At 46.3% G+C, this 17,254-nt stretch overlaps 1 protein-coding gene across 1 annotated transcript in view; it reads left to right on the top strand.

Annotated features, from left to right (window-relative positions):
• Nucleotides 1–17,254, top strand: part of RNF213 (ring finger protein 213) — a 394,954-nt gene that overhangs the window by 259,108 nt on the left and 118,592 nt on the right. Inside the window, exons 36-42 of the mRNA XM_073568003.1 lie at nt 1,646–1,828; nt 5,722–5,861; nt 6,323–6,477; nt 6,568–6,783; nt 8,361–8,542; nt 8,742–8,862; nt 16,479–16,579. Of these exons, the coding sequence (XP_073424104.1) occupies nt 1,646–1,828; nt 5,722–5,861; nt 6,323–6,477; nt 6,568–6,783; nt 8,361–8,542; nt 8,742–8,862; nt 16,479–16,579 (1,098 nt within the window). The remainder of the gene's footprint in view (nt 1–1,645; nt 1,829–5,721; nt 5,862–6,322; nt 6,478–6,567; nt 6,784–8,360; nt 8,543–8,741; nt 8,863–16,478; nt 16,580–17,254) is intronic.

The raw sequence follows: 17,254 nt of genomic DNA, 5'->3' as shown, positions 1-17,254 counted from the left end.
TTCAAGCATACACCAAAAATCCTGTAAAATCATGTTAGGGCTTATTTTCAGGGAAACAGGATGTTTATACTGACCTGCAAATCATCTTGTTGGGTCATTTTTCACCAATTTTCCAGCATTGGATTTTTTCCCTTATTTTAATGCATTGTATGTTAAAAATGAAAGGTGTCTTTTTAAAAATTATAATTTAGTAAAGTGAAATTATTATTTTATTAATGTATAAATGTTTTTAGTTACATTATTTTACAATGCATCATCACCATCACAGCAGCATGGAAGACTACACTCACTGGCCACTTTATTAGGTACACCTGTCCAACTGTGTGTTAAGACTTAATTTCTAATCAGCCAATCACATGGCGGCAACTCAGTGCATTTAGGCATGTAGACATGGTCAAGACAATCTCCTGCAGTTCAAACCGAGCATCAGTATGGGGAAGAAAGGTGATTTGAGTGCCTTTGAACGTGGCATGATTGTTGGTGCCAGAAGGGCTGGTCTGAGTATTTCAGAAACTGCTGATCTACTGGGATTTTCACGCACAACCATCTCTAGGGTTTACAGAGAATGGTCCGAAAAAGAAAAAAAATCCAGTGAGCGGCAGTTCTGTGGCCGGAAATGCCATGTTGATGCCAGAGGTCAGAGGAGAATGGGCAGACTGGTTCGAGCTGATAGAAAGGCAACAGTGACTCAAATTGCCACCCGTTACAACCAAGGTAGGCAGAAGAGCATCTCTGAACGCACAGTGCGTCGAACTTTGAGGCAGATGGGCTACAGCAGCAGAAGACCACACCGGGTACCACTCCTCTCAGCTAAGAACAGGAAACTGAGGCTACAATTTGCACAAGCTCATCGAAATTGGACAGTAGAAGATTGGAAAAACGTTGCCTGGTCTGATGAGTCTCGATTTCTGCTGCGACATTCGGATGGTAGGGTCAGAATTTGGCGTAAACAACATGAAAGCATGGATCCATCCTGCCTTGTATCAACGGTTCAGGCTGGTGGTGGTGGTGTCATGGTGTGGGGAATTTTTTCTTGGCACTCTTTGGGCCCCTTGGTACCAATTGAGCATCGTTGCAACGCCACAGCCTACCTGAGTATTGTTGCTGACCATGTCCATCCCTTTATGACCACAATGTACCCAACATCTGATGGCTACTTTCAGCAGGATAATGCGCCATGTCATAAAGCTCGAATCATCTCAGATTGGTTTCTTGAACATGACAATGAGTTTACTGTACTCAAATGGCCTCCTCAGTCACCAGATCTCAATCCAATAGAGCATCTTTGGGATGTGGTGGAACGGGAGATTAGCATCAGGGATGTGCAGCCGACAAATCTGCGCCAACTGTGTGATGCCATCATGTCAATATGGTCCAAAATCTCTGAGGAATGCTTCCAGCACCTTGTTGAATCTCTGCCACGAAGAATTGAGGCAGTTCTGAAGGCAAAAGGGGGTCCAACCCGTTACTAGCATGGTGTACCTAATAAAGTGGCCAGTGAGTGTAGGTAATTACCGTAATAATAGTTACGATTCCAGATCATGTTTTCTGGAGATGTCAAAACCTCTGTATTTTTTATGGGGAGCTGGCACTCATTATAGGACCTTGTCTTTATATTAGGTTAATTTACTACTTTTCTGTGCAGGCAAACCCTTTGGAAACGTGTTCAAAAAGCCGTGACACCATTTTTATCCCACATTTTATCCATCATCGACTGTAATGGCAACCTGGAAATTCTTGTGAACGGCGATGTGGAGAACTTTCTTAAGTCCCTATGGATGTTCTTTTTTTCTGATGAAAAACTTCTACCTGTTTCCAGCAGCTTTAGGTGAAATGCAATTTAGGAGACGTAAGACATAATGTGTTGTTTATCCTAGAAGTAAATGTAATGATAATACATCGGCGCTCCCAGCAGTACCTGCTAAAGCTGCAGGTGCTCAAGCCCTTTCTGTGCAAATAACTGGCAAAACTGATGGTTACAAAGTATAACAGTGCACCGCGCTAAAGCTGCTTGCTGTATAAATGAATGATCGTCTGTTACCAGTAGTTGGTAACTAAAAAAGTACGGTGTACAAATAAAGTCCTGCCTACCTTCACTCAAAACGGTGCTTCAGTAATAGAATCCCGGGCGCTGAAGCAGTAAGACGGTGATCACGCAGGATCGTGCCGACACATGGAGTGGATCAAGTACACCAGATGGAGGGAGGCTGGGGGCCGGAGAGCGTCCTCCCCTGAGTGGCGCCCACCTACCCTCGCCAGAATCTGGATGCACGCGGTGGACGCCGGCCGAAGAACGCCGCTGACAGTGTTGGAGTGTGGAGGGGGCGTGGTCTGGGTGACGTCACCTAAAACGGGGGACTGGCAATGGAGAGACGGTAGCTGCGGGGGCCAATCGCCCTGACGAAGAAGGTCCGTGCACCTTCGAAACGCGTTGACGATTGGCCCCCTGCAGCTACCGTCTCTCTATTCCCAGTCCCCCGTTCTAGGTGATGTCACCCAGACCACGCCGCCTCCACACTCCGACACTGTCAGTGGCGTTCTTCGGCCGGCGTCCGCCGCGTGCATCCAGATTCTGGGGAGGGTAGGTGGGCGCTACTCAGGGGAGGACGCTCTCCGGCCCCCAGCCTCCCTCCATCTGGTGTACTTGATCCACTCCATGTGTCGGCCCGATCCTGCGTGATCACAGTCTTCCTGTTTCAGCGCCCGGGATTCTTTTACTGAAGCACCGTTTTGAGTGAAGGTAGGCAGGACTTTATTTGTACACCGTACTTTTTTAGTTACCAACTACTGGTAACAGACGATCATTCATTTATACAGCAGCATAAATGTGTTGTTTATCCTGTTTCACAGTTCGCTACATATATATAGCTTAGATTATGTCACCTAAATAATCTGCTCTAACCCATCCTCCATCTGAAGCCCTGGTCAAGCTTGGCTGGTTGTCAGAAATGGGGGAGACCCCACAAGGTTTTTTTTTTTTTTTTTAATTATTTAAATAATAAAAAAAAGTCATGGGGATCCCTCTATTCCTCATAACAATGTCTCTCTCCACCACTGTCCCTCTTCTGGATCATTTATGCTCAAATCTTGTTCAATGATGATGATTATAGAATCATATAATGTTAGAGTTGGAAGGGACCTCCAGGGTCATCCTGTCTAACCCCCTGCTCAAAGCACGATTCACTAAACCATTTCAGACGATGACTGTCCAACCTCTGTTTGAAGACTTCCATTGAAGGAGTACTCCCCATCTCTCATGGCAGCATGTTCCACTCATTGATCACCATCTCTGTCAAAACGTTTTTTTCTAATATCTAATCTGTATCTTATCCCTTTCCGTTTCATTCCATTGCTTCTCGTGTTTCCATGTGCAAATGAGAATATGGGTGATCCCTCCCTCTACACTGTGACATCTCTTCAGATATTTGTAGACTGCTATTAAGTCTCCTCTTACCCTTCTTTTTTGCAAGCTAAACATTTCCAGATCCTTTAAGGCTATGTGCACACGCTGCGGTTTTTGCTGCGGATCCGCTGTGGATCTGCAGCAGTTCTGCAGACAGTGTACAGTAGCATGTAAATCTATGTGATTTACAGTCTGCTGTGCACATGCTGCGGATTTTTAACTGCGGAGAAGCTGCGGTTTTGATTCTGCAGAAAGAAATGACATGTCACTTCTTTTCTGCGGATTCTGCTGCGGTTTCCCATCTCCATTGTAGAGGTGATAAACCGCAGGGGAAAACCCTGCGGTTCCGCAGATACAAGTCCGCAGACCAAACCGTTCCTCGTAGGACATAGTTGCAGTCCGCTCATCATCCTGGTAGCGCTTCTCTAAACTTGCTCCAGTTTTACGATGTGTTTTTTTTTTTTTTTTTAAAAATGTGCTCAGAACTGGACAAAGTATTCCAGATGAGGTCTGACCTTAAAAGAGGAGTAGAAGGGGGATAATTACTTCACGTGATCTAGACTCTATACTTCTCTTAATATATCCTATCATCTATAAGACCCCTCTCCATTACAAATCCTATAGTCATGTTGTAAATAAACACACAGCCAGTATAAAGTCCTTTATTTGAAATAAAAAAAAATCAGTTTTACTTTATTTAAAAATAACAAACACCGTTATACACCCCTAATACCCATTCCATTGAAGCCATCATCTCCTGTCCGTCATTCTGACCCATAATCCGTGTTTGGAATAAATAGTTTTCATCCTGGACGGTGCCAAGATACAAAAAACCACGGGAGAATGAGCTGCTACGAGCCCAGTCTCAGTGACTAACTGTGACTTCATCAAGGTTGATGGGAGTTATAGTCCCATCAGCTGACGCCTGTAACCGGAGATAAATTTTTAACCTCTGGTTACAGCTGCGGGCTCATGCTGTCATCTGACAGCTTGGTAGGTGCATCTCTCTGACCGACTGTAATGATCTTACCGCCAATCAGAGGCATTGTTTGCTGCACTCTCATACACATGACAGCGTGGCAAACACTGGATGTTCGGGCCCCCCACTTATGTAAATGGGGTTGGGTTCGGGTACTGTTCTGGTACCCAAACTTTTTTATAACTGTTCGGCCAAACCAGCCAGACCTGAACATCCAGGGGGTTCACCCATCACTACTCCTGTGCAGTCTGTGATCTATTAGTATACCCAAGTCTTTTTCAAATGTGCTGTTGCTTAGTTCTATTCCTCCCATTCTGTAGAAGGATTTTTTGTTTTTCTTGCCCAAGTGAAGAATCTTGAATTTCTACCTGTTAAATACCATTCTATTTGTTGCTGCTCCTTGTTCAAGCTTATCTAGAGCCTTATAAATCCTTTATCTGTCTTCTCTAGTGTTAGCTATCCCTCTTAGCTTTGCATCATCTGCAAATTTGATTAGTTTACCTTCAGTTCCCTTATCTTGATCATTCATAAAAATGTTAACCAATACTGGGGCCAGGACACAGCCTTAAGGTACCCCACTTGAACACTCTTCCAATTAGATATTTAACCATTTATTATCATTCTTTGAGATCGATCACTGAGCCGGTAATGAATCCACCTTACCGTAGCCTTGTGAGTTCCATACTTTGTCATGTATTCATTAAGGATAGTATGAGATACTTTATCAAATGCTTTTCTGAAGTCGAGATATATTTAGTCCACCTCATTTCCCTGATCCACCCAGTCAGTGATTCCATCATAGAAGGAAATTAGATTAGTCTGGGATGACTTGTTTACTACAATCCTATGCTGGGTCTGGTCAGTTACTCTATTATTCTCCAAGTACTTACATGCTGTTTAATAATTTGTTCAAAGATCTTTCCTGGTGTAGAAGTAAGGCTCACTGACTTGTAATTCCCTAGCTCCATCTTCTTACCTTTTTTGAAAATAACTTTTGCCCTTTTCCAATCTTTTGGGAATTCTCCTGTTCCCCAGGATTTTTCAAAGATTCTTTCCAGTAGTTCTGCAATTTCCTGTGCTATCTCTTTCAGTACCCTAGGATGTAATTAATCTGGACCAGGAGATTTAAATTCATTTAAATTGGCTAAGTGTTCCCTCACCATCTCTCTGTTTATAGATAGTGTGGATACTTTTAATCCTTCAACAGCACAGTGAAAATCAGTTGATGTTACCATCTCGTTATAGTTTTTAGTTACAGCTTCATAACCAGTTGAAGGCACAAAATAAGAAATGTTATTTTTTCATTGTTTTGTCATTAAACATTTTCGTCCATGTGCAGCTCACAGACTGAAACCATTCTGGTGAAGAATAACATGAATATCGCTGTTTTTGGGGAAAATTCTCTGCCTTTTAGCTGGAGAATTAAGGATTATCTAGAGGAGATATGGACTCAGGCTCGGCACATTGATTATATGGAAGGTAACATTTATCCATACACATAAGAATGTGGTTGTATTGTTCATAGTCACAATAATTATTAGTGAAAATTGTTTTTGTGACTCGCACAATTGCAATGCTTTCTGCTGGGCAAAAAAGGTACAAGATTCTCGATTGGAGTTGTCTTTCTTTCCATTACCGAAAAATTAAAGCTTACCTGTCATTTAGGTAACTGTAGAATCAGCTGTCTTGTGTGTGAATTAGGAATAACACAATTTCTGGCCATCATATGATTTCAATCCTGCAATTTGTCCCCTCTGCATGTGGTTCTGTCTCACATTTTCAGTTCTCTCTGAGCTGGTGGGTTGATGCACCATAAAATTTGTATGCACAGAGCTCTAGTTTTCAAACCTTGAATACTGATGTCTATGAGTATACATCATACCTACATCCCAATAATATATTCAGAATTTTAAATTACTTCTTATTTTTCTTATTTTTAGGTCCTGAAGTGAAATTTTTAGATATCTTCTCACAGACCCCATTAGGAAAGTATATTTGCTCAAAAGACACAAGAAAACAGCAGATTTTGTTCTTGAATTATCAGCGAGACTTCATCCTTATGTCCATGACTATATCTTCTCCGGATGAGTTGAAGGTGAGATCAGCAGCTGCTGCAGAATGTAAGTGGTATATCACTTCATGTTATGCCATTAATCACATGCCTTGTACTTCCTATGTGTTGCAGGTAATGGAGTACGCGCTTTCATCGTGCATTGAAGAATTAAGAGTGTCTAATGATAGTAATGAGCAGCTGAGTCTGCCATGGGTGCATATTGGATACAACACATTCCAGCACAGACTGCAAAACCTAAGCCGGATATTGGCCTTCAGTCCTCCTTTAGTGCTTCAATCTCTTAAACAGAAAATAGATGATCATGATAAAATAATTAGTGAGCAAATGGTAAGTTTTGGGGCAGGTTATTGTGTTTCTGAAAAAAAATGCATTGCATTTTTTATCTAAGACAGACCTAATCTGTGGGTGAGATTGCTCAGTTTGATTACTGTCTAGATGAGGGTGGGCAATTAATTTTCTTGAGGGGCCACATGCGATACTGTGACTGTCGTGGCTTATTAATAAAACATTAATTTGGCTTATTAATGTTTTATGTTAATTTATGTCACTTAATATTAACCCCTTAACGTCCAATGATGGACATAGTCTGTCATTGGACGCCTCCCCCTGTTTGGTGCGGGCTCTGGCGATGGGCCCGCACCTTTTCTGGGACATGACAGCTGATCTGATCAGCTGACATGTGCCCAGGACAGCCGCGGATGGAATCGTGATTCACGCGCTGCTTTTAACATGTTAAATGCCGCTGTCAAACTCTGACAGTGGCATTTAACATGCAGTTGCAGGAAGCGCTTCATTACCTCCTCTCATCAGCGCCATTGTCACATTACTGCGGGTTGGCCATGGGTTGGCATGACAACCCGGAGTCAGAAGAAGACCCCTGTGGTTGTCATTGCTGGATCGCTATGAGCGCCGCCTAGTGGTCGGCGCTCATAGCAAGTGAGCATTTCTGCTACATGGTGTGGTACGTCACCATACCAGCCCTTTCTTGTCTCTGTCCATGATCCGCACCGCAACAGTTAACCCCTTTATGACATCCGCTGTACATGTACGACGCGCTTTGCAGGCGAGAGTATGGAGTGGGCTCACAAGCCTTCTTGTCCTAAAAGATACATTTTCAAGAGTCAGTAGAGAAGCCTATAAGTTATCTAGCACCAAAATAAAACTCCCAAAGGGCTGCAGGAAGAATTTAAAAAAGAGGATCATTGAAGGAAAAACTTACCTGAGAATTGGAAGCCAGAGACGTCTGAAAATAAAATAAAAGATAGAAATGTAACTTTAAAATGGTTCTAAATAGGTCACAAGCCAAATCTAGCTTCTAGTTATGTTTTTAGGTTTAAATTACAATTATTGCAGATCTGAGACCAAATCTGTAGTGGAAAATTTTAGTGATGTGCAAAAATAGGCTAAGGGGTTCCATGCTACGTACCTTGTATGGACGACTAGATCAGGAGTCTGGAGGATATAAGAATAGTGGCACCACAAAATCAACGTAAAAACCAACCTGGTATAGGTAAAAGCGGGGATGCTGGAAATATCTGAATTTTATGAAGGCCACTAGAGGCAACTTCTACAGGGACTGAGAGTCCTGGGCCCAAACTACAGTATTTGGCCCTGTGATTTGTCCTAGATAACTGGACCGACAACCAGGGTCCTCTCAATGTTGACACATACTGTCAAGGCTTTACCGTGACTGAGAAGGGCCAGAAGACCACAGCGTCTGATTTCACGTACTCGTGCAGTGATCAGAAGCACTTCTTCAGTTTGAATGGTGCAGGTTTCTGTTAGCAGTGCAGGGGTGCAACTGAAACTAATACTCTGAAATTCAGATTGCCTTCTCTCCATGTCCTCCATGATCAGTGGTTTGTTTCCCCATCTTTTCTACCATATCTTTGCTCTTTTTCTAGGTTCTTGATACCATTGCTGCTACTGGGTGTGTGGAGATATTAAAAGACAGTGTGAGACAACTACCGCCACAAGCCTGGATGTCCCAAGTGAAAAACATACAAATGCCGATTCAACTATTATGTTCAGAAGAATATTTAACTGGCGTCAGTTCTTATTGTAGAGCTGGAATTAACCAAATCAGGTATAAGGGACTTTATTCTGATTTGATATCTTATAATTTGCTTAATTAAGATTCATGCAGAAGCGTGCATCTTATCATGAACCAGGAGCGTCTGACTCCAGTGCGCCTCCTCATCTAGACTGGCGTGAACAGCGCTGTTCTTGCTGAATTGGGCCTAATGTATAGTCTAACCATTTATTGCTTCTTGCTGATATTTTAGGTCAGACTGGAATTGTGTGTTTGCAATGGCAATTTTTATGGAACATATGCTAGTGGACGAATATCTTCAGGATCCACAGATGAGGGAAATCATAATAGGACATACAGAGTTTCTCGGACGGGTAAAAACGATCTTTTGCTGTAACTATGACACATGGTGCATTTTTATGGACTGCAGATTTTTTTTTAATGATTATTCAAAATCATTTTGTGAACAGTAACTTAAAATTTACTTATCTGTTTCAAAAGATGAACACACTGACACTGTATATACTACTAGAGTATGCAATGCTGGTTGAAAGAGAACTCCAGAACTATTATTGCTCAAATGTGCAGAAATACAATCTTCAAAAAGGAGATTTTTGTGTACTCACCGTAAAATCTCTTTCTCTTAGCCTTTAATTGGGGGACACAGAACCGTGGGTGTTATGCTGCTGTCCACTAGGAGGCGACACTATGCATAATCTGAAAAAGATTAACTTTGGCTCCTCCTCTGCAGTATACACCCCTGGACGGCGTCAGCCTTCTCCAGTTTCGTGCCAAAGCATAAGGAGGAACGTAACCAAATAACATAACCATGCCTGTAAGAAGGCTACTATGTACGAGCTCAAAGAACAATATGAGAACTCAACAGTAAACAACGGCCCGTAAGGGCAACAGGGTGGGAGCTGTGTCCCCCAATTAAAGGCTAAGAGAAAGAGATTTTACGGTGAGTACACAAAAATCTCCTTTACTCTGTCGCCTAATTGGGGGACACAGAACCGTGGGACGTCCCAAAGCAGTCCCTGGGTGGGAAGCAGTGGACGAATATTGTGTTGACAGTTCCCTAGACTTGGGGTACTGCCGCCTGCAGAACCAGTCTACCTAGGCTCGCATCCGCTGAGGACTGGGTATGAACACTGTAGTGTTTCGTAAACGTGTGTAGGCTAGTCCAAGTGGCCGCCTTACACACTTGTTGTGCCGAAGCCTGATGCCGAATGGCCCAGGAGGCCCCTACTGCCCGTGTAGCGTGTGCCGTGATACCGGCCGGAAGAGGGGAACTGTTAAGTCGGTAGGCCTCATGTATGGTGGACTTGATCCACCTGGCAAGGGTAGCCTTGGAAGCCGGCAACCCCTTGCGACTACCTTCCGGAAGAATGAAGAGGGAATCAGATTTCCGGAAAGGTGCAGTCCTGGACACGTAAATCTGCAATGCTCTGACGAGGTCAAGCGTATGCAGAGCCTTCTCCACTCTATGAACCGGAACCGGGCAAAGGGAAGGCAGTGAAATCTCCTCATTGAGGTGAAAGTTGGACACAACCTTCGGAAGGAAGGATGGTACCGTGCGGAGAACCACCTTGTCCTGGTGAAAGGCTAGGAAAGGCCGTCTGCAGGAAAGTGCTGACAATTCCGACACTCTGCGTAACGAGGTGATCGCCACTAGAAAACCACTTTCTGAGACAGAATGGAGAGTGGAACTCCTCTAAGAGGTTCGAAGGGTGAAGCTTGCAATGCTGTCAGGACCAGATTGAGGTCCCACGTATCCAGTGGACGTTTGTAGGGAGGAACCAATCGGGAAACTCCCTGGATGAAAGTCCTTACTTGCGGTTGAATAGCAATGCGCTTTTGAAAAAGGACTGAAAGCGCCGACACCTGACTCTTAAGCGAACTTAAGGATAGCTTGGCATCTAGGCCCGATTGAAGAAAACCTAGTACCTTCGGGAGGGAATAAGGGAGTGGGACTTGTCCATGAGATTCGCACCAAGAAAAGAAAGCTCTCCAGGTGCGATAATAGAGCTTGGCGGAGGCAGGCTTCCTTGCCCTGATCATAGTTGCAATGACTGCCGGTGAAAAACCTGCCTGGGTTAGAATCCAGGTTTCAAGGGCCATGCCGTCAAATTGAGAGCCCCTGAATTCTGGTGGAAGAACGGACCTTGAGACAGAAGGTCGTGACGGTCGGGTAGACGCCAGGGGGCGTCTGCTGTAAGTTGGACGATGTCGGCGTACCATGTACGTCTGGGCCAGTCTGGCGCGATGAGGATGGTCGGAACTCCCTCTTGCTTGATCTTCCTCACGACCCTGGCGATTAGGGGGAGGGGTGGAAAAATGTACAGGAGTCGGAACTGGGACCAGTCCTGGACCAGGGCATCCGCTCCGAGCGACCGCGGGTCGTGTGTCCTGGCCATGAAATTGGGGACCTTGGTATTGAGATGGGATGCCATTAGGTCCACCTCCGGGGTTCCCCAGCGTTGACAGATCTGGTAAAAAATCTCGGTATGGAGAGACCACTCCCCCGAGTCCATTCCTTGCCTGCTGAGGAAGTCGGCTTCCCAGTTTTCTACACCCGGAATGTGTACCGCAGAAAGTACCGACCTCGTGTCTTCCGCCCAGCGGAGGATATGAGCCACTTCTCTCATCGCCTGGGCGCTGCGGGTCCCGCCTTGGTGGTTCACGTATGCCACAGCCGTGGCATTGTCCGACTGTATCCGTATGTGCGAGGCTGCAAGCAAGTGATGAAAGGCTCTCAGTGCCAAGAGGATGGCCCTGATTTCCAGAACATTGATGGGCAATGTCACTTCCCTCGGTGACCACTTGCCCTGTGATGTAGGTGCACCGCCCCCCAGCCTGTCAGGCTTGCATCGGTAGTCAGGATCTTCCATTGTCCTGAAAGGAATGGCTTCCCTCGTGTAAGCGAGGTTGGTTTGAGCCACCAATGCAGGGACCTCCTGGTTGATGACGTCAACCTGAACTCCCTGTCGAGGGAGAAGGGGTTCCTGTCCCAATACCTGAGTATGGCTAGTTGAAGGACCCTGAGGTGAAACTGGGCAAATGGCACTGCCTCTATTGCTGCTGCCATCCGGCCTAGGACTCTCATGGCAAACCGGAGAGATCGAGGAGGACTGCGAAGGAGTGTGTGAACTCCCAGACGGATGGCCAGTGTCTTGTCCTTGGGAAGGAGTACCAGGCCCCTGGCGGTTTCGAATACCATTCCCAGGAATGTTAGAGTCCGAGTTGGGACAGTCGACGATTTCTGTAGGTTGACTAGCCATCCCAGGCGACTCAGAGTGTCTAGTGTGATTGAGACACTGACCTCGCAGTCCTTGAAAGTGGGAGACTTGATGAGGAGGTCGTCCAGGTACGGGACGACTAGAATGCCTCATGAGTGCAGGACGTCCATGGTGGCCGCCATGACTTTGGTGAACGTTCTTGGAGCCGTGGCAAGTCCGAACGGAAGGGCGACAAACTGGTAGTGATTTTGGTTGACCGCGAACCTGAGAAACCTTTGGTGGGCGGGAGCAATTGGTATGTGGAGGTACGCATCCTGTATGTCTATGGAGGCGAGGTATTCTCCCTGGTCCATGGATGCAATGATGGACCGGAGGGACTCCATGCGGAAATGACGGACCCGTACGTAATTGTTGAGCTGTTTTAGGTCCAGAATGGGTCGGACGCCGCCTCCTTTCTTGGGGACTACGAACAAATTTGAGTAGAATCCTCGGAATCTCTCGTTCGCGGGAACCGGCACCACAACTCCTGATTGAAGGAGAGGGGAAACCGCTTGGTGGAAAGCACGAGCCTTTTCTGGTGGTGTTGGAGGAATAGAAAGGAAGAACCGGTTCGGTGGAACGGAAGTGAACTCTATCTTGTATCCGGAAGACACTATTTCCCTGACCCACCTGTCTTCAGTAATAGGTAGCCAGACTTGCTGAAAGAGTAAGTCGGCCGCCTACTGGTGGGGTGTCTTCCGGAGGTTGCGAGTCATGATGAAGAGAAGTTCTGAGGTTTTCCTCCCTTTGGTTTCGCTTGGCCTGCTTTCGACTGCCAAGCCCTGTCCGGTTGCTGCTGCGTCCGTGGGTTGTCCCTGCGTGGAGAACGGTTACGGTTTTGCACTGGGCGCGAAACGGACCAGCCCGAGGAATTCCGAAAGGATCGGAATCGCGTCTGGTTTCTTCGTTTAAACGTGCGTTTCGGTTTTAGTTGAGGGAGAGAGGTACTCTTACCCCCAGTGGCATTGGCAATCATGGTGTCCAACTTTTCGCCGAAAAGTCTCCCAGTAAAATACGGAAGTCGCGTGAGGGACTTCTTTTGAGGCCGCATCCGCTTTCCATTCTCGCAGCCAGAGGATGCGTCGGATCGTGATGGCGTTTGATGCTATACCCGCTACACCTCTGGCGGAATCCAGGGCTGCATGAATCATGTAGTCTGCTACCACTGCTATCTGGACCGCTTGGTCCGAGAGCTCAGGATTTGAAGCCTGAAGACCCTCCTGTAGTTTTTTGGCCCAAGCCAGGATGGCCTTGGCTGCCCAAACTGAAGCAAACGCAGGGCCCAGAGAGGCGCCTGCCGCTTCGAAAATAGAACGAGCCATGCGTTCTACTTGCCGGTCTGCTGCGTCCCTGAGGGTTGAGCTATCCGGCAGAGAGAGTGAAGTCTGCGCTGCTAGCCTAGAAACCGGAGGGTCCACTTCAGGTGGATCTGTCCATTGTTTGGTGTCTTTCTGTGGGAAGGGGTACTTCGCTTCCAAATATTTGCGATCAGCGAATTTTTTCTCAGGCTGCGCAAACTGTTTGGTAAGTATTTTCTCAAACTCATCATGATTAGGGAAGACCTTAGGTGGTTTCTGAACACTTTCGAAGCAAATCCTATGTTCTGGGACTTCCGGGGCCGACTCTGGAATTTTTAGCACCCGATGAATGGCAGAAATTATGTCCTCAACTAGCGCTGTATTGCTAGGGGGAGAAGGTACCACGGACCTGACCGTTTCGTTATCTGAGTCGGAGTCACAGATGCCCTCCGAATCCTGTGCCTCACTAAGGAGATCCCTGGAGGGCGACCTGGGGCAGGGGTCTTCTGTGGTGGGGGATCCCTGTGGTAAATTGCACTGTCTGTCTGTGGCAGGGGACTGCCCAGGAGACCTGGAATGATGCTGTCTCTCCCTGGAGGGGGACGACCTTGTGCTATAGTGCGACTCAGATGATCGAGACCTGTGGGTCCGCTTACGTCTGTGAGAGTCGGAAACAGCATGTTCCTGAGACAAGCTGTCCGTTTGCTGTGTACCGTCCATAGCCGGGGCCCGACTCTGCAGAGCTTGCAGCAATGTGGCAGTTAGGTTGTCTATGGACTGTGACATAGACTGAGACATCTGAGTTGCCCATTCCGGCGTGGCCTGTGACACTGAAGCGTCAGTAGGGACTCCCTGGGGTTCTGACCCAGAGTTCTGGATGCAGTCCCGGCAGTGCGGATACGTGCTGCCACTAGGGAGCGTGGCTTTGCAGGCTGTGCAGAATGCATAGAAACATTCCTGCCTGGTTCTCTTCCTTGAGCCCGGCATAGTGCACAGAGGCTGGCTATAAGGGATCGTACAGGGGTGGCTACGCAGAGGGAACCCACAGAGAGCCTTATAGGAAGTATAGATTCACAGCTGAGTATGAGAACCCAGCTGTGAGCTTACCCCACCGGTGTGCCCCTAGGTCCAGCGCCGACAGATCCCAGTTCTGTGCCCCCCGGAGACCGCTGTGATGCTCCTCTCCTGGATCTCATCCAGAAAAAATGGCCACCGGGACTCTGAGGAGAGGGAGGAGGGGGCGGAGAGCTGAAAAGGGCGCGCTGGGCTGTGTAAAAACGCGCCCTTTCTGCCTCAATCCGCCCCTTCTATGACACTCCAGCGTGTCATTTTGGTCATCCGGGGGGCGGGGAAAAGGCGGCGGCTTCGGCTAGGCCGAAGCCGTGGTCTAAATTAGAGGCCTGATGCCCAGGAGGGCTCCAGAGCGGCGCGGTAGTCCGGGGGGGGGCGGATTTGTACCGGACCCCCCCAGAATGGTCAACTGGATAGCGGTGGGGGTAGCAGGGGTAGTGGTTTCTATATGGGGGGCCCCTGAAGCGCTATGGAGCCGCTGCTGTTGCAGAGACAGGGATGCAGAAAAACCCTGTCTCTGCTGTGCCATCCAGTCCGCACCCTCCCCCGGCCCCAACAGGATCCCTCAGCCGGCCTGGGGTCCCTGGAAGCTGCGGAATGCTGCCTGATCTCCGACCCTACCTGAGGCGTCTCAACCTAATGCCCCCTGCGGGGGATTAGGGAGGGTGTGTCTGTCACCGTCAGGGGGTCTTCATCCTCGCCTCAACCTCAACCCAGACCCCTTAAAGGGGTTGGGGAAGGAGGGGGGTCTCGACCTCGAACCAGGACCCGAGGGACTGGGGAGGGAGCGACATGGGGAATAGCCACCTCGACCTCAACCGGGTACCCCTGATAGGGGACCGAGGAGGGAGCCATGCCGGGAGTCTCGCTGGAGACCCACTTTTCTTCATCTGTATTTCCGGACGAAAAAAGGAAAAAACGGAAGAAAAAAAGGTGTGCCTCCTTGCGACACTAAGCAAAAACTGGGGAAGGCTGACGCTGTCCAGGGGTGTATACTGCAGAGGAGGAGCCAAAGTTAATCTTTTTCAGATTATGCATAGTGTCGCCTCCTAGTGGACAGCAGCATAACACCCACGGTTCTGTGTCCCCCAATTAGGCGACAGAGTAAATTACAATTATAGAAGAAAAACTAGTGGCACCTTTTTTTTTTTTTTTTAAATTCCAAAATTATATGGGATACAGAGCGAAGACAGGGCTACAGCTGTTTCGCTTCTAATTACCCTTCATCTGGCCCAGATGAAGCTTAATTAGACACGAAACAGCCATAGTGGTGAGTGCCAGTTCTTTTTCTTCAATTCTCATAATTTTTAAAATTGACTTATACCTAAATGATAAGTACAGTATCTAATCCCTGGTAACTTGATGACTGATTTATCTAAATTTCATCTATCCAAATATATCCAGAGTATTTCTGTAATATACATAATACTGTAAGTTACGTATACTCAATATAAGTATGAACCCACTATATTCTGCATTTATTAAAAGTCGGTATTGCACAGGTAGGAGTAATGTGAGACCGAAGTCACCTGAAACAAAAGTGAGCACCTTCAAAAAAGTGAATTAAATGTGTAATTGTTAGTTATGACTACAATACAAAAGGAAAAAAAACACCCCACAGATGCAGAAAACTCTAAGTGCAAAGATATATGAAAACATGTGCCCTGTTCATGGAGGGACGCAAATAAGTCTACCTATCATCTCAAAGGGTTCACAAAATGTAATAAAAGGAATCCCATATTTAAGGTAGTGTAAATAAAGCAAAGATGTAAAATCAAATATTATTTAAGGGAATCTGTCAGCAGGTTTTTGTTATCTAATGTAAGAATGTCATTTTGTAGGGCAAAAAGCCTAATTTCAGCAATGTGTCACTTGCTCAGCAGTTTGTAGTTTCAATACAATAGTGAACACAACAGCAGGTTTGCATGACCGTACTCAATAACTCGATATGGCAGCCATCAGCCATAAACACCGAGCACAACTGTCATGTTTTTGGTGATATACCTTCAGTTTATGAGCTTCCTGTCGGCATTGACATAAACTTTCATGCTCTGACACTTTACTTTCAGCAGTCCGACAAATCATCACCTATGAATCTGGCTACTTTTGTATATGAACCGGACTGAAGGGATCACAAATATATTCTTTATTGGTCAGCAAAACCATATCAGTGGTCTTACGGTTTTATTGACTGATCAAGTAATATGAACAAAAATTGCATTCTGTATTTGTGATACTTTCTCTCCAGCAATTACTTTTTGGGGTATTTTATTTATGTGTATACATAGTGTATGTATGACCTAACCAGTGACATTTACATAATCTTCGTGCTTTTTCATTCAGTGTCTGGAAATCTTCAATGATATAAAGTCTCACAAGCCTTTCATGGCGGTGGTGGATGTCCTCCATAAGTGTAGATATGACATTTCCCAATCTGTTTCCAGGTATTTAAAAATAGAAAATACATTATGTTGTGTTATTTTCACTAATCTCTGCTCCTCCATTATTATTTGACATGTAAAATCGATCCTCTTAAAGAGGACCTGTCACCAGGTCAAAGTGTCTGCTTTTTGCTGTTATTTTATTCTTGCTACTTGCCTGATTATTCCTTTTTCTCCATCGTTTCATTGGGGGACACAGGAACCATGAGAATTGGGGTTTATGCTGCTGCCACTAGGAGGCTGACACTATGCACACATAAAAAAGTTAGCTCCTCCTCCGCACTATACACCCCACCGACTGGCGCTCGGTTAATCAGTTTAGCTTAGTGTCAGTAGGAGGTGGACACGGGTCTTTCATTAGACCCTTATCTACCTCAGTGTGCGTCGTTCCCTTTCAGGTTTTCCGGAGGGATACAGAGTGAATAGTCACATCTGTACTCCCACAAAGAGACTGTGAGTACGGCGTGTACTGCCACCCCGTTTCCTCATACGTCTACACGGCAGGATCAAGAGCCCTAACACGGATGCGTGTCCAGACGATCCTAGCCCCCGTCTCCTACCCACTCGCCCACCAGAGCCTGTTGGTTGATGGAGACTCTGACATCCACACAGGAGTTTCTTCTCATGGACGTTCTGATTTCTTCTCCTGGATGAGAGATACCCTTTTTTTTTTTTTCC

The sequence above is a fragment of the Dendrobates tinctorius genome, unplaced genomic scaffold (assembly GCF_039654945.1).
Source record: "Dendrobates tinctorius isolate UK_male_01 unplaced genomic scaffold, ASM3965494v1 ptg000020l, whole genome shotgun sequence".
Lineage (NCBI taxonomy): Eukaryota > Metazoa > Chordata > Amphibia > Anura > Dendrobatidae > Dendrobates > Dendrobates tinctorius.
The sequence above is the reverse complement of the archived record's forward strand: the minus strand, read 5'-3'. Positions and strand labels throughout refer to the sequence as shown.